This window comes from Excalfactoria chinensis, chromosome 22, assembly GCF_039878825.1.
Source record: "Excalfactoria chinensis isolate bCotChi1 chromosome 22, bCotChi1.hap2, whole genome shotgun sequence".
NCBI lineage: Eukaryota > Metazoa > Chordata > Aves > Galliformes > Phasianidae > Excalfactoria > Excalfactoria chinensis.
The window spans coordinates 4,257,337-4,282,585 of NC_092846.1; the positions used below are offsets into that span (position 1 = coordinate 4,257,337).

The window sequence follows — 25,249 nt, forward strand, 5'->3', positions numbered from 1 at the left end:
CTGCTAGGTTACAAAAAGTTCATGCTTTATCCATGAGGACTGGAAAGCTGTAGGTGTGATCTTATCCTACAGCTTAAAACAAATTACTTTGTTCCTGTATCAAGCCTACTTGAGAAGTTTCTATTGGGAATATACTCCATATTGTGTTCTGACTTGGCACTGGGTGAGAATGGAGCTGGGAAACCCAGTTTGTGATTAGACTGCGAGTTCCATGAAGGTGTGCAGTAAAGGATGGCACTGAAGCTAGAAAGCAGATCTGCATGGCCATACCCATAGGGAGGAGGAAATGTGAACCGCGTCCCATCACGTGCTGCTGGCAGATCCTGGATGCTGGTGGGCAGCTGAGTTGGGGCCCTCTGGTGTGGGAAGCCAGGCTGGACCAGGGGGATGTAATTCAGCAGAGGAGTGTAGGGTGACCGGAACATCTGTGGGCTGAATGGAGCCCCCTGGGGAGGAGAGAGAAAGAAAGCACAAGGGACTGGGGTGAGTCTGCAGGTGGGTGTAAGTCCTAATGATGTGCAGTCTGAATGGAGAAGACAGACAAGTTATTTGGTACAAAACTTGAACATATGTAGTAGATCCCTTTGGTTAGAGGCTCAGGGCCATCTCCTGAGCTATCCTGCAATACATACTGCTCCAAAGAACTAAACGAACTTAGCCCAGCTCAGCATCTTGTCCCCAGATCTGATTTTGTCATAGCATCAATGTCAGTCTTGGCATAGAACAAACAGTACCGACTAATCCATTGTGCTTAGCATCCGTGCTCTGCAAACTGAAGCACATCTGTAGCCATTTGAACGCACCTGTCTTGAATAGCATCCAAAGGAAGGGTGCAGAGCTTGCTGGAAAGGGATCCTTGCTCGCTGGTATGGACCCTGTTAAGCGAATGTAAAGCAAGACTTTTAAAACAGTTTGAGTTGCTCCGTTAATTATTATTTCTTCTGCATGAAATTTTTAGTGTGACGTTACGTTCAGAGAAACCAGGTTGAAGTAAATTAACTTCTTAGCTTTGGGAAAGTCTTCCCTTTGTTTTCCTAAGACTTTTGGAAGAGGCGTTTCCTTTCAGTTACATCCAGGCAGAGAAGCCCAAATCCTGGCTGAATGCTGGGGGTGGAAGGGCTGCACTTGTCCTGTGCTCAATAGGTTGAGCTGTAGGCTTCAGGGGCAATGGGGAAGTTCTTGGGCTGTAAACCACAGGTATGTACAATTCCTACTGTTTCATTCCTTTTGACTTAAGCATTTGCTGTCTTAATCCTAGCTGGCTTTTTCACTTTGATTTGAGGTCCTGTTTCACCAGGCAAAGAAAGCAAGCAGCATCCCAGTGTGCAAACAGAGCCACCAAGTGAAGTATCCCTAATGAATTACTAGCTCAAAATATTTGTAATACAGGATAAATATTTGTAAACGCAACATAAACATGGAAACTAATGAATGCCAAGAGAGGTCAGCATTCAGTATATGTCAATAGAACATCATCCTTTGATCACAGCCATCTCAGAGGACTGCATTACATAGGATGTTAATACTCCGACGGTGAACCAGGGTGATCAGTCATTGTGGGACAGCAGCCTGGTTTCTTTTAGGCTCTACCCTACAAATCAGCAAGCAGTTCTCATAGCAGCAGTAGTTGCTGCCCTGAGCTTGTCAGTACGAGCCTGGAAATGTTCTCCTTAAAATGTGGGTCTATTCAATCTTACCTGAAAGGGTGGGAAGTTTGGGTGGTTTGGAAATAGAGGAAGCGGAGGGAAGCTCAGACTCGGCCACATTGGCTGGTTTAAGGTTGTGGTTGTTGTAGTGGCAGGAAAGTGTGGAGTGGAAGTGCTGGCGTTGTATATAACTATTTTTTTATCCAACGCTGCAGTAGTTACTGTAAAACAAAACAAGGGTGAAGATAATTAAGCATTCCCTTCATTAAACTGTGAAGCACTTGCAGCTAAGGGGATGCACTCCCTGTGAGCAAAGTGTTTAAAGACGCTTTTGCAGGCTGTATTTCTGGAGACCCACGCTTAGAAATGAGCAGTTCAAATTCACATGTAAGGGCCATTAAACCCCAACCCACAGGACCTGGAATGAAGTTAATCTCCTGAGCTGTAAGAATGACTGGAATGGGGCAAAAGGTTCTTGGTTTGTTCTTACAGAGCTCAAAACTATCTGAGATTGGGAAGAAGAAACTGTGCCCTGATGCATACCTGGATTCTGCAGTGCCTTTGTGGCTGCATTGGAGTCAGGTCTGGAGCAAATCTTGGCAACTGTTGAGAGCTGCTGCTTCTGTCCTGCAGTTTGACTTTCAGCCATCAGAGCTGGCACAGCTGCGCTATTCTTTGCAGCACTGAGAGTGCCATTCTGGAGGAACTCTTTGACTGTCTTGCTTTCCTCAGCCATGAGCTGCCTGTCTGGGCCTTTGGCAATATCCGTGTGTTTCAGCAGCAATGGCATCCCCAGCTTGCTGCCCTCCGTGCTGCCAGCACCTGTCGTACTGTTGTCCCCCAGCCCCTTGGAGCTCCTGGGAGAGCTTGCTGAACGCAAGAGGTTGGTGATGGTGGATTTAGCAGAAAGCTGAGCATCGCAGAGAGCTCTTAATTTCATCTCTCTTTCCCTGTTTCCAATCACTGCTCTGTATATACTTTCAAGTCCCTCTGTTTCATCTAGCAACCAGTCCCTGTAAGAAAGTGAAATAAGGATTCTGTTCAGAGCTTGACATTAGATTGAACTCATTTTCTTGGCTCCTTCTACGCCTTGCATTTCTATCTCATTTATGCTCTGTTTAAGCCTTGAGTATTCCTTCTCAACCGGAACAAAACCTACCTCCAGGACACTGTTTTTTCTCCCAAGAACCACATAAAATGGGGAAATTAAAACAAAATCTGAACTTAACCCACCTATTTGGGAATAGCTGAAGTTGGGTGATGGCATTTCAGATAGGAAGCCATGAAGTCCTCTGGGACCTAACAGTGGGCTGAACAACGCTGTGTCTCTGAGGCACACCTCAGTGCTTGTAGTGGTTCCCTACTCAAAATCCTCCTTTAAATTCCACGTTGCTCTTTCACAGCCAGGTATGTTCAATAACTTAGTGCATCATCCATTTACTCTCCTTAGCTTAAGGGGAAGCGATGCTCCATGCAAGCACTATGCAGATACATATATAGTACATAAATGGATTGCTAATATTAGTGAAATCTGGATAGTTAAATGTAGCTAATTATCTCTAATCATAGGATCACCATAATTGGCAGGATGCTGCTTTTCTCCCTATTTTTAAAGAACAGATACCTTAAAATCCTCAACAAATTTGTACTATGGGCCTAAAAATAGAAGATTGCTGTCATTTCCAAAGCAAAGCTTATTTTCTACAATGCTTTATCCCATCTTTCACTGGGATTCCTCTCTCCATTGGTGGTTGCAGCCACCTCCGAGGCTGGAGATGGACACCTGACCTCACCCAAAGAGATTTTAAGGAAGTTCCCTTGAATTCTGTACAGCAATTTGGTTTCAGTGCTTCAGGTTTGGTATTTTTGGAAGGTTCAGTGTCTGGGGGGGGGGGGGGGGGTCGGTCTTTGAACAGCTGGTGAGCAATGAACTGCACTGTGTGAGTGTATGCAGAGGGCACTTCTTTGCTGAAGAGCCTGTTTGCTGAATGCAGGAAAATGCTGCTGGCTGAAAGGGTCAGAGCAGCTGCCCAAAGTAACTCAGAGATCAGCAGGAGAACAATGAATCATTTCTCTGACCCTGAGGACGGTGCTTTAGCCGCTGCGCTTTGCTGGCTGTTTAATTTCATCTTAGTTGGAGGTGTTGAGTTTGTCACAGGTCCTTGCTGGTTGTCCCAAGCCATTCTCATCTGCTTCCTCAACCCCGTTACAGTGGCTGCAGGGTGGGCTCCTGTCACTGCATTAGATTAATTGCTAAAAACTAGTCCTATATATTTCTAATGGTAGCTTTGCTTATGCTGCTCTTGTAGTTGTTAATAGTTCAGTGCTTCATACCTTATCTCTTTGCTTGGACTTCTGGCACGACCATGTTATGTGGCTGAGCACTTGCTAATTGTCAAGATGTTTCAGCAGCATAAGTTGACCTAGTGCTGTATGCCGGTGCAAGTCCCTTGGCTTCACTGGTTATTCTTGGGTTGTTTGGCTTCACTTTGTGCATTTATTCTAGTTCAGTTATTACTGTTTTTGTTATGGATATGGAAGGGAAAGGGAAAGAGCCAGGACTCCAAGCTGTACTCCCTGGGTTTCTCAGTGACACAGCATAGGGCATTTCCCCTTCTGCTCCTCCATGTCTTCAGCTAAAAGCATCGAATTATCAGCTTTCTCAGTCTGTAAAGTCAGTCTTAAAAGATTCAATTGCTGTTTTTCACTGTATCAGGCGAGATGTGTGATTTGTGTCGGCTTTAAGCAAGTGGACACGTGCTAATAACTTGCTGATTGACAGCTGGACTTGTAAATTTCACTCTTTTTCCTACTTCAGGAGCATATAGTAAATATTATCCCATTAATCTGAAGAGCATCCTTCCCTCCCTTATCACCATTTGTCCCGAAGAACATGATTTGGCATCATTTTTCCTGTGCTAAATTCAGCTTCTCTTTGTAAAGATCAGCTGTTTACAGTAGCTTCCTTATAACACTTTAATTTTCGATTTTGTTCCTTTTGAATGCTGCTTTCACTTCTTCCTGTAAATATTTTGATGTGTGTGTAGTTGTTTTTCTTTAAATGTTGTGGGGAAGCAAAAGCAGCAGCTGCTTGTGGTGCTTCAGATTTTCAAGTAGCTGGCTTTCATGGGACACGCTCTCCCATAAAGACTGGTTATAGTGGGAGAAATGGAGGTACTCTGTCCCATTAAAAGGCTGCACAAAGCCAACCCAGCACCCCTGTGCTCCAGCTCTCTGTTTCCAGGGGTTATGAGGGCTCTGTTGAGTCAAGCACTGAAGGGAAGGCAGCATCCCCTTGTCCTGCAGTGCTGGCGGTCACTCACCCGCTGTGGGCACCATTCCTGCTCCATGGGGGACCCTGTGGGTCCATGCAGATGATGGGCTGCAGCTCTCCGGGGGGGCTCTGCATGCGTTTCCAGATCTCATGGCAGGCCTTGTCCAGCCCATCTTGGGGCGTGTTGTCGTGGATCCAGATGTGCCTTGGGAATGGCCCCAGTGGGAACGACCCCTCTGATTTCACTGCTGAGGCTGAAAACCCGTTCACGCTGGTCAGCATCCTTCAGCCCCTTTGCATTCAGGCTATCTTTTGGAGTGATGTTTTGTTTACATGGCAAACGGAAAGAAGAGCCGTGGCAACCACGGAACGCCAGGTCCTGGCAGTTGGTAACTGGAAATACCTGCTTGTCTTTGGCACAGCTGGGAGCTGCCCCTCTCGTAAACCTTATAACTAGATTCCTGTCTTTCCAGGGTCAGCATTCAGGTGTCCTGCACCCTTCTTTCTGTACTGGAGCTTTGCCTCTTCCATTTGATGCAAAGGTGAAGCTCCAAAGAGCACATGGCTCTGCTAACTCATAGCTCTGCCCAGATAAATGTTATTTTCTCCCTACCAATAGTGATGATATGGTTAAGAAAGAGTAAAACATGTGGTACTTAGTAAGGTGATTTGCATTCCTATGCTGGATGACTAGTGGTGAAACTCGAGTCTCAATTTCTGGCATTGTTCCCCAAGTGTGAATGGTTCTGTGGTTCCTCATTCATCACCAAGGGTTGTGTTTGTGATCTTCACTGCGGGGAAGAGAGAAAGGAGAGTCCATGGGACATGGGTTGGGGTTTGTGCCTGGTACTGGCGTTTGTTCCATGTGCCCTTGCCAAGCTCTCAGGTTCGCTGTTTGGGTAGGGAGGAGAGGTGAGTTGCAGTGATAGATGCTGGTTATGGTGATGGATTCTGCTACGTTCATCACGCTGTATTTAGCAAATAAATACTTTTTTCTTTCTTAAAGAGAGAGTAAGCTTTCGTTGCTAGGTGTGGGGTCCTGCTTGGTTGGGAGCCCTTCATTTGCAATAGGTATGGCGTTATTGCCCAGGAATAAAGTGGGACTGTGTCTCCTCAATGACTCGATTATGCTGGCTGCTTGCTCCCGGTGTGAGGCTCCAGACCTTGGCTCGGCTGCGCTCTGCTGTGTGCAGCAACCCAGTTGCATCTCCGGCTACAGCCTGGGGGTGGGGGGCCGAGGTGGATGGCTGTGTAAGGGAGAAGCAATGTATAGAGCTGTCAAGTGTGGTACCCTGTTCTCTGATCCTTTTCGATTTGGATCTGTGCCTTTGAACAATAAGGTCTATTTGAATAGGACACTGCAGTTTAAGCAGACATAAAGCAACTCTTTCATGTAACAGCGCTGGTTGCCTTGGCTCTTGGCATTGGCTCACAGTGTAGGCAGTGGAAGGATTCAAATGCAGAGGGGACACAGGGAAAGGGAGCGAGAGAGAGGCTGGATCCGAGGGCGGAGGGGCAGATTTGCGAGCCCTCGATATCATTTGTTTTTAGCTGTCAAATAAGCTCATTCAGGGCAACCGGAACAAGCCCCAAGAAGAAGGAAAGGGGTTTTGCAGCAAAGCAACTGCAGCAAAAGCAGGGCGGGGGTTGGGGGCGGCCCCGAGGAGGGTCGGGGAGGGTGCGAGTCGCGGTGCTGCGGGACGGGGCTGCTGTTGGCCGAGGGGCGGACGTTGGGCAGCGGGTTGCTGGGAATTTGGGGGGGGGGGGGAAACGGACGACTTCTCAGGGTGTTTTTTTCCCCTTTCTGTTAAGCTGTAGTGTCACGTAGTTGTTGTTTTTCTTGTCCGCGGATCTGCGCATCATCGCCACGATCATTAAGTTCTTCACTGTATCTTTAAAGACCGCATTCCCCCCCCCCCCCCCCCCATCTTGCATGCAGCCGTAGGGACAAATGGACTAACAGACGCTTAAAAAACAACCAACAAGGTGGGGGTTAGAGGAGGATGCTGCTCTCAGCCCCGCAGAGGGGCAGCAGCGCTGTGCTACCTGCACACACCCGGTCCCCGGGGGGGGGGGGGTGGATGGGGGGTGGCTCATCCCGTTCCGATGCCCAGGACGGGTCACAGCCCGGGGCTGTCCCTCTTGTGTTCTGCGTTTACCCAATTTTGCTTCATCACCAAAATCGTGTCAATATCATCAAGTTGTTTACCGGGAGGTGGGGGTGTTGGGGGGGGGGGGGGGGGAGCTGCGCTGCTCCCCGGCTGATGTCTTTGTAGCGGAGATGCTGTATGTGTGTCCGTGGGCACGCTGTGCTCGTTGCAAAACGGGGGGGGGGGGGCTGCGAGGCCGGCTGCCACGCCAGAAACCTGTGGCGTGCATTAAAAACAAATGCCTAAACATGCTAAAGCGTAATTTGCAGCTTGGTGGTGGTGCTGGGGCGGGGGCTGGTGGGAGGACTGCGCTGGGTCCAGGAAGCAGAAACGAGGCAGATCTGCTGGCTGGCTGCACGGCAGCCCCTCATGGCATCGCCCGAACCCCCTCCCAGCATTTAGAGAAAGAGGAGAAACGAAGATACAGGAGCGATTAATCAAGTGGCTAATAAAAAAGTATAAATCCCCGGGGGCTGCGCGCCGCTGATGCCGGAGAGCTGGCTCGGAGACAGGCACCGGGAGGGACGAGCCAGCCCTCCTCTCCTCGCCTCTCCTCTCCCCGAGCTGCTGCCACACTTGGTTCATTCCAGCTGCAGAAGCTCAGAGCCTTCCATGCGGTGGGATTTTATTTTATTTTATTTTTTTTTCCCTGGGCTGAGAAAAAATAATAATACTAATAAAAAATAAGAAGTCGTAAGCCTGACCTGCTTTTTTTTTGTTTTTATTTATTTATTTTTTTACCCCCACCACCCCCCCTTCTTGCCTTTCTCCTCTTCTTCCAGCCGAGCCGAGGACTATCCCAATCGCAAAGGGGGAGAAAAAAGGGGGAAAATCCAGCAGCAGCCAACCCCCAGCACGCCCCATTCCTGCCGTCCTTTGACATGCAACCTTCCTTGGGATGGGACCGGCCGGGATGCAGCTGCAGCCTCGGAAGGAATTGGGGAAAATTGGGGATCTTGGCTCTGATGACGGTGGAAGTGAGCTCCTGGAGCCGGGTGCTGCTGCTCTCCGTGGGGCTGCTGGCTGCCTCCACCAACGGTGAGTGTATGCTGGGGAAGGCTGGCAAGTTTGGGGCATTTCCCTGCTTGCTGCTTATAGCCTGGGACTGCTCTTAATCCTCTTTCCAGGGGACTCTGGTGTGTGTGTGTGTATGTGTGTGTGTGCTTGTATGTCAGCACACTCTTCCCCGTAGTGTTGAATGAGTGTTGGGTTTTCTTCAGACAAGATTGTTGCACCCAGAGGCTGGATGGAGAGAAACTGTCTCAAATGATGTAATATCACACAGAACCCCGGAGTATTTCTCCTTCTCTGATGGGTTAAATAATTAGTGCAGGGTTGCTGTATGATACACAAGATGACTGTGAGAAATGCCATTGCTTTCCCCCTTGCATCTTAATTCATTATTTCTGTACCCACAGCGTTTGACCATAGCTGATAAAATAGGTTTGCGCTCCTTGAATGAAAATGGAAGCACTTTCCTCCTATTTCCCCCCCTCTGCATTTGAACTTGATACGCTCTTACAGATGAGCTCCTTGGCCTCAGCACGGTGTTTTTAGTGACAAATGCATGTATTGACTTGGAAGAGGGAGATTTCCATTTGGGGGCCGCGTGCGTACGTCGCCTCCCCGGTTTCTGCAGCTGACCTTGTAGCAAAAGCACATCTACGGGCTGAAGTTTATTTCTGGTGCAAACAGCAAATATTTAGGGGACTGTCCTTGTGTCTGTGGGAGGGGGAAGAGTGGGAGAGCTGTGCTTGGCAGCCTTCTTTCATCGCTGCTGTGCCCTGGTTTCCAAGAGTTTCTGAGTAATGTTTGTCTTGTCTGCTGCATCCCAGGCTGGAGGAATGCATGCTTGTGTGTGTGTTCATGTGGATAAAAGCTTTTCTTTTCTCTTTTGAAATCCTCGTGTCGTTTAGGATGCAACACTCATTTTATTATGTAAGGCAGACTTTCACCAAAGAGAGCTGGAATAATTAACTGTTCCTCCCGAGTGCTCTTGCAGTGGACGCGAGGAGTTGTGCTAACTGGAAGCATCTATTAGGGAAGGAGGTGGAACCACCCAGCAACCCACAAGCCATAATTAGGGCTGAGTATTTATTTTTGGTGGTTATTTCTTTTCCTTTCTTCGGCAGGAGCGTTTTGCCTGTCCACAAGGGAGAACCATTCCAGCAGCTTCTGTTGTGCTTTCCTGATCCGAACAGAACGATGCAGAGATACCTAAAGAAGATTTATTATGCCAGGCTTTTGCAGCTCTCTCTCCTCCTTTCAGGCTATCTGTAGCTTTTTGCACACTAGATCTTCCAGGTTTCTTTCTGTACCTGCTTGTTGGGTATTTAATCCTTTCTTTCCAGGCCCCTGGCTCTATCCCTACATTCAGAGTGCTGTTTGATGCCTTCATTCAATGGTCAGCGCTCTGTTTTTTCCTCTGCAAGTCAATCTGCAGAAGCTTTTCAGATGCAAGGTTGCTGTCGGGTTTTCTTTTTAATTTGCATCAGAATCAGGCAGTCAATGGGGACTCTTTCCGAGCTCTTCCTTTCTGAAATCCCATTAATGGTCTTTTTGTCAGGGTTTGGTTGGTACCGGTGCTGACTCGCTGCAGGAGCTTCACAGTGCAGTGATGGCACCTGCCAGGCAAACACAGCCACCTCGGTGCAGAACCCGGTGCAGTTTTGGGGCCTGACCCCAGGAAGGAAGCTGGCTGTGCATGGGGGGCTTCTGCTGCCTTTACTGGGCAGGCGGTGATCATTGGGAGAGCAAAGTTCCTCAGAGACTTCAGTTCTGATATAGCCAGTTTTTGGGGTTGGTGTGGGTAGTAATAACCACAAATACCCATAGTGTGGCAGCAGAGCTGTATGTAATATATAAACTACCGGTTAGTGGTTCTGGCCAGCTGGAAAAAAATAGATATATAAGGGAAAGAAATCCTCCTGAGATCACATCAGCTGGTCCTGCTGCCCAACAGCATCCTTCTAAAACGTGGCTGTTTGCTATGTGTGCTTCCTTCAGATGCATGGGGAAGCAAGGTGAGGCAGCTCCTGTTGCGCAGCGAGCTGAACCAGCTGTAGGAAGGTGCTCTACCGTCCACCAAAGTTTGTTATGAAGGTGGGAGCTAATGGGAAAGGAAGCGGTTCATGGTTTCCCTTTATTTGTGGTGATTTGATGGCCTTTGGGTTTGAGGAGGGCAGTGGGTCTTTGGCTGGGAGCAGACTGGCTCATGTCTGGCTGCTCAGGAATAAAGTGCATCTTGTGCTGATATTTCTTGCTTGTGCAAACAGGTGGTCTTCATAAGGATGTTTCTGTTCCCTGCTGGGTAATTAGCAGTGCATTGGCACCAGTGCATTTGGTGTGTGTGCATTGGCTGAGTGTGTTTGGTGCACGCATGCAGCTTCTTTGGAAGGCCCCACTTGAAGCAGGTCTCGATGTTGTTATTCACACTGTGCTTTGCCAGTCAACATCTTGTTTTGTCCTGAGTAACAAAGTTGCAATGTGGTTTTACCAATTTAATCCCGCTGTAGTTTTCTGTTCTTGATGGAAAAAGAGTTTTGGCAAATCCTTCCTCTGAAGAGAAGGATCTGAGTTTTGATGCATGTGTACGTATCTCCATTGTAAACCACCCTTTTTTGGTCCATTCTTTCAAATCTGCATGGGATGAAGAGAGATTCAGGGATCGTTGCTCTGCTAGGGAAGCAACTTGGCTGTGAAGCCCTCAGAGCATGTTTTTGTGGGGGGTAAGGATGTGAGATATGAACTCTGTGAAGCAGTGGATGGATGTTTGTGTAGGAGGGAAGGGTTGCTAGCTTGATTACATTTGATTGTGGCATCTGATGAAACGACAGCATTTGATGATAGTAGCTGAGCATATCATTTCGGTATGAGTCCTACTACCAGCATTGAGGCGGTGTAGATATCAGTGCTAAATGGAATGAATGATTCCCACTTACTCATTCACGTCTTGCTGATGTCTTTTGTTACAGGAGGGGGAGGTGGTTCTGGCAGACGTGTAGAGGTTGTAGCTCTTTGCTTGGGATCAGGCTGGTGTGCCTGTCCATGTGTACCTGGACAGCTGTGGCACCCTGGTTTGGCTGGAGCACACTGAACTTGTTGTCTTCCCTCTTCATGGAGGTTGGTGCTCTGGTGTCTGCCTTTATCATGGTCTTCTCCATGGAAGCACGTGCCCATACAACAGGTAGAGGTGTGCAGGGGAAGGAGCCCTTACTGGGAGCACTGCAGTGTGTTGTGCTGCCTCACTATGTGACCCTTGGCAATCAATCTCACTCATTCTTTGCCTTCTCATTCTTCGTGCTGATTGAGTCCATCATTTGGGGTACGTTAGGCTTTCCTTTACTATGTGATTCCCCATTGCCCATCACTCTATTTTTTGTCATGGCCTCTCGGTGCTGCTGAAGAACATCCAAGCTCAAGCTTTCCTTGCCGCAGAGCCGGTCTGTCATGTCACATAGCTCCTAGGGAAATTCTGTATTCAGCTGGCTGATGGTTCCCAGCCGAGGCAGCCTGCAGTGGTACAGAGGTGGATGTCTGCTCTGCTGATCCTCGGTGGCTGCCTTCCAGTTGTCTATGAGTTTCTGTCAAAAGAATGCATCTGTCAGAATGGGTGCAGGAAACGTGATCCAGGCAGTCTGCACAGATCCCAGTGGAGATGTTGTTTGCCAAGGTGATTCAAGGCTCAAGGTGTAGCTGAGCTGTTGGTAGCGTATTCATAGCATAGGCTGTATTCCTGCTGTAGAGAATGCTTTTTCCTAAACAGGAACAACTGCCTCATTGATCTGTTTTCAGGGACAAAGAGGGACTTTAAGGTGTAGGTACTTAAAACTGCTTTCAAAGAAATCAAGATAGAAATGCAAAAAAAAACCCCCAATGCTCTGGTGATGGTAGCCCTCACAGTGTCTGTTTACACAGTGTTTCTGGAGGAGTGAAGTACAGTGCAATTATGGAAATCAATGTACTTTACTTGCTATAAACATGATGCAGTGCAGTAATCTGCAAAATAAATATGCTTCTGCCATGCTATGCAGTGGCTGACTGATCTGATAGTGGTTAATGTGTAACTGGGAAAATCCCATTGATTAAAGAAATCAAATTAACTCCGTTTCAGTCTTTGCTACCATGGACACAGCCAGGATGGAGATGGCATGCTGCAGTGAGCTTGTGTGCATTTTCCTTTTACCTGCCCTGTGTGGAAGTGGATCAGAGGGTTTTTTGACTTGTGGCTTCCTTACGTTGCTTCACACAACAGACTGAATATGGTGTTCCTTTTCTCTTCCCAGTCTAAGCTACGTCTCGCTTCAGCCCTTCTCAGGAGTGACTGCAGTAATGATCTGTCTTTGAGGTGCAGGCATTGCTGCTGTGATGCACTGTATGCCACTGCTGGGGGGAGGAGGAACAGGGGCTGTAGGAGCCCTACAGCTGCTGGGCATGGCTGTGGGGCTCAGATCATTGTGCAACAGGGTGATCTGGTGAGCTACAGCTCTCATAGAAGTGCAGGAAGATTTGTAACTGTGAGGTCTGGAGCAGCAATGGTTGCCAGGGAGATGTGTGATAAAAAAGTAATTAAAAAAAAATAATCTCTCTATGTTATTGACTGCAAAAAAATAAAGTAAAAATCTACTTGAAAATGAACGATGTGTAGGTTTGGGGGCAAGCTTGTTGTATTCAGAGAGTGAAGGAAGGGGACTTGGGGTGTTCTGTGTCACCCATGCAATGTGTTTTGTAGTATGGCTGCAGCAGTGTGGGTGAGCAGAGCTCCAGCCCTACGTGGTCATCACATTGGAGGCAACCCTTGCCTGGAAGACAGTGATCCAAATGATAGATAGCAATGCTGGGTGTAGTTCTTGAGTCTTAGAGGACTTCTCCTGTTACTGCAGCCCATGAGTGCCATCCTGTTGCTGCTGAGAGAGGAGATGTTTATGAGGTGTCTTCTCCCTGAGGATGAGGTCTGAGCTGTATCTGCACTAGCGAATCTGAAGGCATTTTGCTGTAGTTACACTGAAACAGAACAATTTCTCAATCCATTTATCAAAATGTCTGCAGTTCCCATTTCAAGGCAGATAAAGCAACAATGAATATCAATAAAGGTGTCTTTATCCAGGACATTTAAAAACGGAAAGAAGAGAAGATTGGTTCCTTTGGCCTCTGGCTTGTGTTAGCACTCTGGAATGCTAAGTGTGTTATGTCCTAATGAAATGGCTTCATTTAGGTTCCATCCTCCTGCCTTTGTTCCACAAATGTTGCTTTTGACATGGGAATTGAGCTGTTTCTGAGGCTGCCAGCTCAGATGTGGACCATGGAGGAATCTCCTTACCCCTACCTTGGTAATAATGGTCTCACCAGCATCCAGAGCCAGGTGCTGTAGGAGATGCAAGAGCACTGCAATAGGGAGTTGGGAAAGGTGAACTGATAGCTGGAGAGATGTCCACCACTGGGGATCTTAGTGCTCTCCTGTTTGTGTTCCTTCTCTACTTGAAGGAGTCATTGCAGCCCAGCTCCTGCTTTTCTTCATGGCCATTGGAAGTCCTTGAGGGTGTGAGCCTTTGTCCTTCTGTTTCACTCCCATCTCTATCAACTGGGGGCGAGTAGAATCTGCAGGATGCTGAAATGATTTACAGATTTATTCTGCGGAGAGATCTGGCTCTGTTTGCGATAGGCTTTCGGCAGATACAAATTGCGCTCTGTTGATTAGCCTCACAGGTTTTGATGCTCTTGGTTCTCTCCCTTGATTGCACGGAGCGAATTCAATCATTTCACGTACAATTTGGGATTAATTGGGAATGACGTGAAGGTGAAGGTTGTCTGTTTGCTGCTGAACTTCAAGAAATAAAGCACTCGTGGCAAAAAAGTCAGGAGTGTGATGCAGCTTCTGCTCCAGCACAGCTTGCTTGGCTCTTTCTATAGGCTGTGCTGTATTACTTGCATGACCTTTGGCATGTATATATGTCCATTCCTCCTTCACATTTCTGTCACCCCATTATGTTCAGCAGGATTCTTTCCTCCTCTTGTTGCTACAGGGCCAGGGAGGATCTGGTCCTTTGTCAGGTAGGCGCTTGATGTGATGCTCATTGAGCAGCCATTGCCAAGCTGGAGGTGCAGAAAATGGCAGCTCGTTTCTTCTGCAACAAAGGCCCAATTCAGTGTTCCTTTCCCATTGGATATACTGGATAATGATACCAAGAAAAACATCCATCCTTCCATAAAAAAAAGAAATCTGTTTCCTCAGAAGGGTAATGAGGTTTCCCAAAGCCAGTGCCATTTTACATGATGCTACCTGCATCGTGCAGCATATTGTTTATATCCCTCCATTGTGTTTTTTGTCTCCATGATGGGAAGGTTAGATGCTGGTTGTGGACCCTGCGCATCTGTCAGCCACGATCCTGGGTTGTTTCCATTAAAGTTAAGCACCACTTGAAAAAAACCTCGGTGTTAACAGAGAAAAGAAGCATCCAGCTGCTGAAATGAGTGTTTGAAGAGCAGGGAACTGGTCCCTGTTGGGATTTCTTCTAAAGCTGGATTTAACACAGCCTCCATAGGAACCAGTCCTGGGATGCACTGAGAAGAGGCTGAATCCTCTGCAGGGCTCTCCCTTTCCCCGAGGGCTCCAGCTCTGCTTTTAGAAGCTGTGCTGACTCTCATCTTCTTGCAAGATGATGGTAAAACACAACTGTGTTGGAGTTCCAGTGTTTTGGCAGGGTGTCTTAATGAAAATAACATCTGAGAAAACAACCTGGCAGGTACACGTTTGTTGAGGGAACAATGTGTGAAACGGTCCCCGTGTTTTGCTTAAAGCCTGGAGGTAAAGCACAGCGAAACCTCATGGTTTGTGTGGCTTTTGTTGAATGAATTTCTTGGCCCTTCGTGGTGAAGAGAGCTGTAGTAGCTCCATGCAGGTGTCTCAGACCCACAGGTCTTTCATTGCTGGGAAGTGGTGTTGCTTGCTGTACCTTTGGCAAGGATTAGGGCATCAGAAAAGGTCCTGCAAGCCTGTGCTGTCACAGTCTCTTCGTAAATAGCCAAATCAATTCTAACTGATGGAAGCCAGCTTAGCAACAGCGAGTTAATTCACTGAATTTAAAGTGCTCCAGAAAATGATGTTTTATGGGAGGGTCTGTCATTTGTTCCTATTGAGTGCAGCGACAGGCTTAAACTAGGGAACAAATTATAACCTTTTTTTTTTGCCTAGGAACCTGGTGTTAAGGGCTGTTATGGGCAGGTTTTTTCCTTTTTCATGCCTGCATTTAGCAAATGGGATTTCTTACCCCCCAAAAAAAACCCACCCAATTTGAGCCTACAAGTCGATGCAATTCACCCCTTGTTAACTCTTTGATTGAGAGCTATGTAGATTGAAGAAGAAAGGTATTGATCTGCTTTTGGGATTGAAAACTAAGATTAAATAGAAAGTCCGAGGGTGAAAATGAGTTTTTAAATGAATGGACAAGCAGAAAGTAAAAATAAAATAGTACAATGTACTGGAAATCAGCTCTGAGGCTTTTGGCATTTAGCATGGATGGAGGCCGTGGAACACAGCAACTGTATGGAGGTGCTTTGGGGGTTGTACAATGAGTGTCTCATATTGGGGCTTACTGTGAGAACCTTTCCAAATTGAGTTAGAACAAGAGAAAAAGAAGCCTGGTATTGCTTTCAGGGCATAGATTGGTTGCTGGTGTTACGTGTGGACATGGAAAGTCTATGTGAAAGGCATGAAGCTTTGGATATAATTGCAATGTTTCAAGTGGTTGCTTTTTTCTTCTGCTTCTGATTCATGAGGGACCTTTTGTAGCTGTTTCTTCATGAGTCTGTGCCACCACTCCTGGTTTTGGGTGGATTTTTGGCTCCTTTGGCAAAGTGAATTGTCAGGTCTGTGCAGCGTGGGCTTCTGGTGACTTTCTTTGATTTCTCAAGGTGACAAGTAGGCATTTGGTAGTAAATACAAAGCGCAGCTCTACTTAAAGGATGCGAATGCGAAAGTGCTGCTAACAGAATCAAATACACAAATGGATTTATATCCCAACAAAAAATTCCCGAGAGAAATTGCCTTCTGTTTGCTGCTTTTTGTAATTCAAATACAATAACAGAAGAGCAAGCTGTTACAATGCAAACGCCTGGCAGTGTGTTTTGTTGGAAGATCTCAATGCACTTGTAAATGTGGAGCACATTTCTCTATTGAGTGCAGTAGAAGAGTGAAGTGGAGTATGTGCTTATTTGGGATGAGGGCTTTTTATTTCTTTATCCAAAGGCTTAGTAAGATCTTGGTCGCTACTGACAGCTAACTTGCTGGTTATGGCTTTAGATGAGTATTTGAAGTCTGTTCTGTGTCATTTTCTTCTTCAGAACTTCTGTCTCTTTTCTTTCTGAGCTCCTGGTGCTGGAAAGGACTGTTGGCTGCCCTGCAATTACCGCAGATTGGTGCAGCTCCTGGCTTTCCAGGGAATTACAGGCAGATGAAAACATAACCAGGTTGCTTTGTTGATGTCTGATAAGGCAAATAACAGCCCAGGAACTGCAGGTCTTCTCATGGTGATGCGGGTTTGGCAAAAGGAGGAATGGAAACTGATGCAAATCTATCATAGGGAAGTCCTTAAATGAGGCCCGCAGTGTGATTTGTGAGATGGATTTCACCCTGAATATTATTTCACCTTTCTTACCCCCTTTTTTTTTGGAGATAAGGGAATCCTAACGAGCGAGTTGGAGCACCGCGGATTGCCTGTTAAGATTCATGTATCCTTTTCACTGGCAAAGAATTGAAATAGAGATTGGAAACTTGGTTTTAGAGCTCGTGATTAGCACCACATAAATCAGGAGAGTAGAAATTCTGCCTGCGAGTGGAGCCTGGGTTTCATGCAGATGCTTTTGACAGGTCGGTTTCCTTGTTGTGGGTTTCCACATCAGGGATGAGCTGAGCTGTCAGGTGTAGAACAGGAGAATGACACGAACCTGAGCAGTGTGAGACTGGCTGCGGTGTTTGGGAAGGATATCTGGGCAACCAAAAAGCCATGAAGGGAAGTGGTGGGAGAACCTGGCTCTGGAGGCAGCGTGAGGAGAATATGCATTAATTGGTTAATGGTTGTGGAGGGCTTTGAAGATGGAAATAAATGTATAAGTGCTTGGGGTGATTATTATGCTGACAATGGCAACGTAGAGGAGTGGTGGTGCGCAGGGAGCAGTCAGAATCGATTAAGAGATGATCTTGAAAGGGAAAGTTTTTGAAGGGAGAAAATTGCATCCCTTGAGAAGAGGCCGCTGGGGCTGAATTTGGGATAACTGATTGCACTCAGCTGAGCAGGTGATGTCCCATAACGGGCGGTCTGTGCGAGTTTCTTAGTTTCATCAGGAGATTACAAAGGACTGGAGGGGAGCATCAGCCCTTAGCAGAGAGCACAGCCTGGAGCTGGGGCTGTAAGATGGTCCTGACTGTGTTTAGCACCAACCACAAATGCAGCTCAGAGCTGCACTGCTGCGTTTGGGTGCGTGATGTGGATCTTTGTACAACAAGCATCTCCTCCCACTCTCCCAGTTTACATGAGGGATCTTACACAGAGTCCCTTGCTCTGGTTTCACACCAATATGAAGCAATACCAGCGTGGCACATCCTCAGTGGTAGCTGTGCTGAAGCCAAGCCCTGCTCCCTGGCTGAGCTATAGTACACTGCCCTTGCTGATGGGATCCCTACTCTTTGTTTATTGTTAAAAGGTTCAGGGTTTTCTTTTTTTGCTGTGTACACTCCTTGCATCAACAAACTGCCTGGCTGGATGCCATCTCTGGGGGTCAGCAGAGCGTGGAAACAATCTCTCCTGTTGCTCTGCAGGCAGACCCATTTCTCTACTTTGTTCTACTCACAGTTTCCAGATGAAGCAGTCATTGCGATGCTCTTTGTCACCTTGTTTCCAGGGAAGATGGTGAGAGCTGGAATTTGACTAACAGGTGCTGCGTTGTGGACCAGTTGGTAGTTCAGTAACTCAGGTTCCTTGTCAGCATCATCTTGGGCAGAGATCTGCTTTACTCCTACTGGGGATGTTGTCTGACATTGCATCTATTGCTGTTGGATCAGATGTGTATGGAGGGATGTGTGTCCCATCTGCCTCCAGCCAGTGAACTTGAGCTAGCTTAAAGAGAGCAGTGTTGTAAGATTGCTGGTACAAAATAAATTTATGTATCTTGAATAAACAGGGACTTCTCCATTTACTTTGATACTGCTTAGATTATTTAGCATTGATAGCAGGGATTTTTCTTAGACGATGATTAAAAGTAGATGCATTCCTGCTGCGTTTAACAGAGTATATTGACATCATTTTGTCTATCAACTTATGCAGTGATTCATCTGTAGTGCAGCCCCTTAACACAAGATGATGTAGTTTTGCTGGTTGTGCCACCTCCAAGATGCTGGTGCAAATCTTCTGCTAAAGGCCTGTCCTGTTCTCTAGCTTGCTTTGGTTCTGTTTAGTTTGTAAGCATTTCAGATAGCAAAGTGGTATATAAATCTGCTGGGGTAAGTGCTGCTAAAGTAACTGAGAAAGATAGAGCACGCACCTGGGGAAGGCAGCATGGCACAGCAATGTCTCTGATAACCCAACTGGGACGTGTGTTGTGGTGTTCACAGTGCAGTTCAAGTCCTTACCAGCTACGCTCCGTGTAGTGTGATTTTTAGGCCCCCCCTTTTAATAGCAATCTGCTTTTAAAATACAAATCTAATAAAGGTCTTGAAGCCCTAAATCCCTGCTGTTCCAGGGCAGGGGACAGCCTGTGTCATTTCAGCTGCCGTGCTGCCCTGTCCTGTTAGAAACAGGGAGCTTCAGCCTCGGGGGATGATCTGGCAGCTGCTGCCATGACCCATGTACTCACTGCAGCAATTTGTCTTAACCCAACAAGGCATTACTTTCCAGCAGTTGAAGTCTCTGGCCTCTCAACATGTCAGAGGCTGCTGTGCAGCTGTAAGACAGACATACGTGCATTGTCTTGTGATTTAAGTTTTGCCCTGCGATGGCTTTTGATGTTGCTTGAAATGGGCAGAACTCCTTTAATCTTGCTACTGGAATTGTATGCCCTTTTGAGGTTCAATCATGAAGCATAAAAATAAGTCTTTTCAGCTTTATTATGGTTTTTTTCCCATTCCTTCCAAGGGAGAAGGTTAGCTTGGTGTTGAGGAGAGAAATGTACAAGCAGGGATGACAACCAGCATCCCATCTGTATGGATGGGGAGGAGATCCACTCAGTCTCTGCCCAAACTGCAGCATTCTGACCAATTCTTGGCTTCAGACCATTGTGGAAGGGCTTGGGTTGTGTAGAACCTGGCCTGGGCTTCAGACACATCATTGAACAAGGAAGCATTGAGCAGGTTGTGTTCATCTATGGTGGTACTTTCTACCATTTTGGATGTTGGATGGGAGGAAATAATGCCTTGCAACTGCAGGGCTGGATTTGGGAACGGTGTGTTGGGTTTGTGATATCCCCACAGTACTGTGCAAGTCTGCTGTAGTATGGAACTCGTGCCCTGCTTTGGATTTGAGGCCCATGCTGTGATCCTTCTGGGACTTGGCAGTAGGGGTGTGAGCTAGATTCAGGTAAAATGTGTTTTCTTTGCCCTTGTGTTCTTCATTTCATGCATTCACAGTGGAAAAAAAAAGGCACTGGCTATCAGAGATGTTAATCATCCCCTTGATGATGTTCTTGAATCCAGTGGCTTTTGATTAAAAGTTATAGTTAATGGAATGCCTCTGCATTATTTATTACCCTGTGGGCTTTGATATAAGACTGCAGGTTAAGCTGAAACTATGAAAAGGTGAATGCTTAGGGAAACAAGGCTTAATTTATGAAGTCTGAGGGTACTTTCCCTGTGCGTTCACTTGAATTGTGTGAACAAGAGAATGAAAGGCAGCCTATGGGTAGATTAGTTCTGATTTCTGATAGTCTGAAAGATCCAGAGGTCTGCTGCATAGGAAGGCACAGTCACTTGCAGGTAAATCATTCAGAACAGTAAACCTTAGGAAAAGGAACCTTTTTCTTAACCTAGATGGCAAATCAAGCAGTGCTTAAAAGTATTTTGGATGGAGTGTGGCAGAGGGAGAGGGGGGATGTGGGATTGTGCTGGGGGGGCACTGGGTGGGTGTCAGGCTGCAGTGGGGTGGGGGGCAGTGAGGGAAATGTCCTCAGCCAAAGGTGAATTCATCTAAACTGCACAGCGCCGACTGGCATCGTCCTTGTAAACCTCTCTGTTTGTTCGTGCTCCCGGGCCAAAGGGATAAAGAGAATTGTTTCTGCAAGTATTCAGGGGAGAAATGGTGTGTTTCCTTGTCATGTACTTCAGATAAGGTTTTGTTAGTCAAGCCTGAGCTGAGCTAACTCATACCTGAAAACAAATTACAGAGCATGCATAAATTCTCCTGGGCTTCCAGGTTCTCTTTTCCCGTACCTGCTGACTTTTCCATCAGTGTCCAATATAAACGAAGCTCCCTACCATCACAGTTGATGAAGTCTATATTGCTTTTCAGATTGTCAGCTTTTTGGGAAACTAATTTTTCTTTGTGATGAGTGGTTTTGTTAACTATGTGCGTGGCACATCTTGGTCAGAATCATGAACGTGAAGTTATTTCAGTGCATTGATTGGATACGTCATAGAGCCGTGTCCTCATTTTCTCTTACGTATTCGTTTGGATTCGACTGGGTTTGAGGCCTTATTCTTTGCTTTAATCACTAATTATGCAAGGATAGCATAAATCTGTATTGATCTTACATCTTGTCTTTCATGTGACCTTGGAAATGTTTGGAACGCAGCATCTCTGACCTTGAATTTGCTTTCTCGACCTCATGCAGTGCTGGTGGCTTTGATGCCATCAGGAAAATGAGAGATGCAGCCTCTTTAATTCCCCACTTAAATTGTTCTGATGATATTTACTTACAATTAAGATTAAAAAAAAAAATAACGTGCAGTAAATGGAGATTCAACTGCCGCATTGCTTACTGTGTGCCAGGCTGGGTGAAGGGAGGAGGCTGTGATTGAGTTCTAGGGGACTGGAAGTGATGGGCCTTTGGCAGTCTTTGAGTCACTAAACCAAACACAGACCCATGCTGGCTTTTCAACATCCTGCAAAGGGGATGGATCTAAGGTGGAGGAGGGAGGAAGGATTCACTCTTGTATTCATTTATATTGACAAACTGCACTGAGAGAGGCAGATGCCAGGTGCTGCAGCAATGCAAAGTACTGGAGTCTGGCCTTGTTAGTGAGTGATGTGCCTAGCTCAGCTTCAGTCCCCCGTGGATTCTAGGGCTGTTGTAACTCTCGCTGATGTAATAAACAGGATACAAAAGGAGTCTCTGGGTAGTAAATATGATTAACCATTTTAGATTCATGAAGGTGTGAGCTTCATCCTACAGAGATGAGTTTCACTGAGCAGTTTTACACCAAAGTAGGTCAATTTAATTGTGATTGGCTTTTAATGAGCCTTACTCTGCAGTTCTTTGTAGCTGGTTGGCACTCAGAAGTATAAATGCCATTGCTGCCTTTAAAAAAGCAAGGAGAAATCAAAGAAGCAATTTCTAGTCTGATTCATTTCAACTCGACTGGCACAGGTGATGCATAAGCAGGGAGAGCAAGGCAGGACCCATGAGAAAAGCCAGCCCACGTTGTAGCAGCACTGACCAGCAGGTTTGCTGCCATAGGATAAAGATGAAGCTTTGCTTTTGGTTTCACAGCAGTTGCCTTGCAAACTGTCTGTGGTTTCATTTTGGTGCGGGTAAGGGGGGGTTATTTCATTCGAGCTGCAAAGGGATATCCAGGTTTGTATGAGTGAATTTGTCTTTGTGCCTCAAAAGACATTCCAGTAAAGTAGCAGTGAAGAGAGGAAAGCACTAAGGAGAATTTGTCATTTAGGCTGTCCCCAGCACATATTTATGTACTAGTTTCCCTTGAGAGGGAGAAAGAGAGAGAGGAAAAAAAAAGTCTCATATATCCAGAAATTGTGCATCATGGCAGTTGATCTTTATCTTTGGGATGGAGTGCTCACAGGTAGTGCTTTGGGGAAGGAGAAATTGATGGAGGGGAGGCTTTAAGTATTTAGCTGGCGGATGTGGGATGGGGCTTCTGCCTCAGCTGTGGAGTCAGGGCAGTGCCTTGGGAATGTGGCCTGGGAGGTGTTTGCTGTGTGTTTAGCCTGCACCCTAAGCATGTTGCTGATGACTCCAAGCTGTGTGATGCAGTCAGTGCTCCTGAGGGATGGGATGCCATCCAAGGAGACCTGACAGGCTGAGCAGTGGGCCCAGGTGAACTCATGAGGTTCAGCAAATCCAAGTGCTCTGCACCTGAGTCACGGCAACCTTGACAAGCTGGGGGGTGTAAGGATTGTGAGCACAGCTTTAAATACAGGAGATTGCCTGTGGGGTCTGAGTTCATGCAGGGAGGACAAACAGTGCAACCTGTAGGCACTGTGTTTGTGTGCTCAACTATGACCTGGGGAAGAACAGATTGAGTGGGAAGAATCCTATGTGGTCTGTTTTGATGATGCTGAACTTGTATTCTGCACCATTTGACTTGTACTTTTGTCTTCTCTTTCACCAGCCCAGAACTGCAGTCACATTTTGCACGGCCCCAATGGGACAATACAGAGTCCAGGCTTTCCATATGGATATCCAAATTATGCAAACTGCACGTGGACAATCACTGCTGAGGAGCAGAACAGGATACAGCTTCTTTTCCAGTCCTTTGCATTAGAGGAAGACTTTGATGTCTTATCTATCTACGATGGACCCCTTCAGCAGGGGAACCTGAGAACAAGGTATGTTGTCTATGATAGAGATGTTTGTAAGCCTGTTCCTATTTCTGCCAGTAGGATTAAATGCATCCAGGTTGCAGATACATCCTGCAATAAACTGTGGTTCTTCATGAGCAGTTCTTACAGCTCCTTTGCTTTCTTATCTCTGATAAAGTTTGATATGTTTCTCTGAATGCCTGACAGTAATGATTTATCAAAAGTCATTCTAGATATCCAGAGAAGTTAATTAGAAAATGGAGCAAGAGGGAAGCAAAGCTAATGTGCAGAGGGAGCTTCCTTCAATCTGAAGGAGATTCTGAGTGGGAGGATGGATAAGGAATGGGTTTCAGTTTGCATCTCTGCCAAATGCTATGTGGGCAATTACCCAAATGACTCAAGATGTGGCTTGCCCATCAGCTGGATTGGGGTGGTATTTTCTCACTTCTGGCTGAACTGGTGGATCTTTATCGAGTAAGATAGTTCAGTATGGAGAACCTCCATGGAGTTTGATTTCTAAGACTTCAGGGCACCATCTTGAAGTTAATAGAAAGTCAGTGAGAGGCTGATTATGGAAAATGGTGCATTACTGTATAGCAGCTGTTAAACATTATGCCAGTTTTCTGCATTTGGAGGAGTAATGACTCCTGTATGTTGTTGACAATATGCCTGTTGCTGTGTGATGTGGTGTCTGATTGCTGCTGATATCTGATAGTAATGTGCTCAGTGAAGGAGCAATGGTGGCATCCCGTGTTAGAATCCTGGTTAGGATGCTGGACATGGACGGTTCTGGAAGTTTTACTTCCAGCTATTTGAGTGAGTCCTTTGACCTCAGTATCTTCTCCAACACAACTGTAAATCAGACACCATAGAATAACTGTGCCCAGCTATTGCTCCGAACTACTCTTAAGCATGATATGTTATGTGCAGAAGTACCAGCAAGGGTATTGTGATACAGACCATTGGTACAGCAGACCTCTGAGGTGCAGCTTGGCTGCTGCCTTTTAATGTGTGACCTTGCAGGAGACAAATCACATCCTCCAATGAATGCTTTGCACAACTCGAAGCGCACACAAGATGCAGGAGCACAAAGCAATGTGAGCATTTCATCTCTAATGAGTGGATGATGCCTTAGTGGTGAGCCACGGAGGGAAGGGAAATGGGCAGAAAAAGGGATCGTGGAGGTTTTCTAGAGAACTGACAGCTCTCACAGAGGACTTATAGTAGTAAATGAGGTGTGGGCTCATACATGATGGACACTTGTGTTCTTCTCCTATGCATTTCTAGATTAGTGATTGCAAGACCTGGATCTTGCTCCTCTGTGCTGTTTGCTGTCTGATCTCTTTGTTCAGCTCATATTTTCTCATACATCCATCTTATTTCATTAAGTTCTGAAGCTGTTGCCCAACACTGGACTTTTTTTCTTCTTTTTTTCAATTTTTTTTCCCCCTTTGGCTATCAATTGTTTTTTTTCTTGGACTGCTTTCCAAATGTACTCTATTCATCACTGAAGTGCAGCACCTGAAGATGGATGACCACACATCATTCATCAAAGCTGGTGCTACCAGGAGGTGAGCCATAATAAGCTGTAAGCAAGCATACAAAAGGGAAAGAAAAGCTGTTTCTATAGTGAAGGTAACTGCTTTGTTCACTGTTGTTCAAGGCCTATCAACAAAACAGCCAACAAAGACAGAAACTGTGCCTCCCTGTTTCTCCCACTCAAGCTTGTATTGTTGAGCATCGCTGATTTATTTCAGTAGGTCTTGACTGGGAAGAACTGAGTGATCTGGGTATAAATGAGTGGCTTATGTGTTGGTGTGCTGAGGGATGAGGGATGCTCACATTCTCTCAAAACCTTGGAGTTCCATTTAAGGCTTATGTTGCTAAGAGTCCCCCTGGTCTGATGTCTGTGTCAGATCTGTGCCTTTTGCCCGTGCCTTCCTAAGGAAGGGTTAATAATTGCCTTCATCGTGTGCTGGAGAACACCCTGTTGTCTTGCAATTTAATGTGGTGTGAAAGTTCCCTAATAGAATAAGAGCAGACTTAATCCAATGAGACATTTGCTAATAAACTGCTTTACTGTATATTAGGGAATTTGCACTGCGTGTTTGTGATGAGTATGTGAATATTAAATGCGTTTCAGTGTCTTAATTTAGACGTGCAGGGATCTTGCCATCTCTTGTATGACTTTGCTGTGGTTGATAAAATGGGAGCTTGCTTTAGAGCCCTTCCTTCTTCAGCCTCTTAAATGATTCTGCTTTTACCCCACACTGTGCCTTGGCTTTTAGCAGTGAAAGCACCGCAAGCAAGGCAGAATCTTGTTTGGATCCTAAGAATGTGGGGAACTGGATTTTTATCCTTGGCTCACATAGGAGCGCTGTGTTCTCAACCATTAGATAAGATTTGTCACTTCTCTTTGGGGCCAGACGTGGC

General features: G+C 46.3%; 1 protein-coding gene across 1 annotated transcript in view; it reads left to right on the top strand.

The window, feature by feature from the left end:
* Positions 1 to 7,530: 7,530 nt before the first annotated feature.
* Positions 7,531 to 25,249, top strand: part of CSMD2 (CUB and Sushi multiple domains 2) — a 191,898-nt gene continuing 174,179 nt past the window's right edge. The window contains exons 1-3 of the mRNA XM_072355231.1: positions 7,531 to 7,687; positions 7,853 to 8,108; positions 22,627 to 22,843. Of these exons, the coding sequence (XP_072211332.1) occupies positions 7,952 to 8,108; positions 22,627 to 22,843 (374 nt within the window). The 5' untranslated portion in view covers positions 7,531 to 7,687; positions 7,853 to 7,951. The remainder of the gene's footprint in view (positions 7,688 to 7,852; positions 8,109 to 22,626; positions 22,844 to 25,249) is intronic.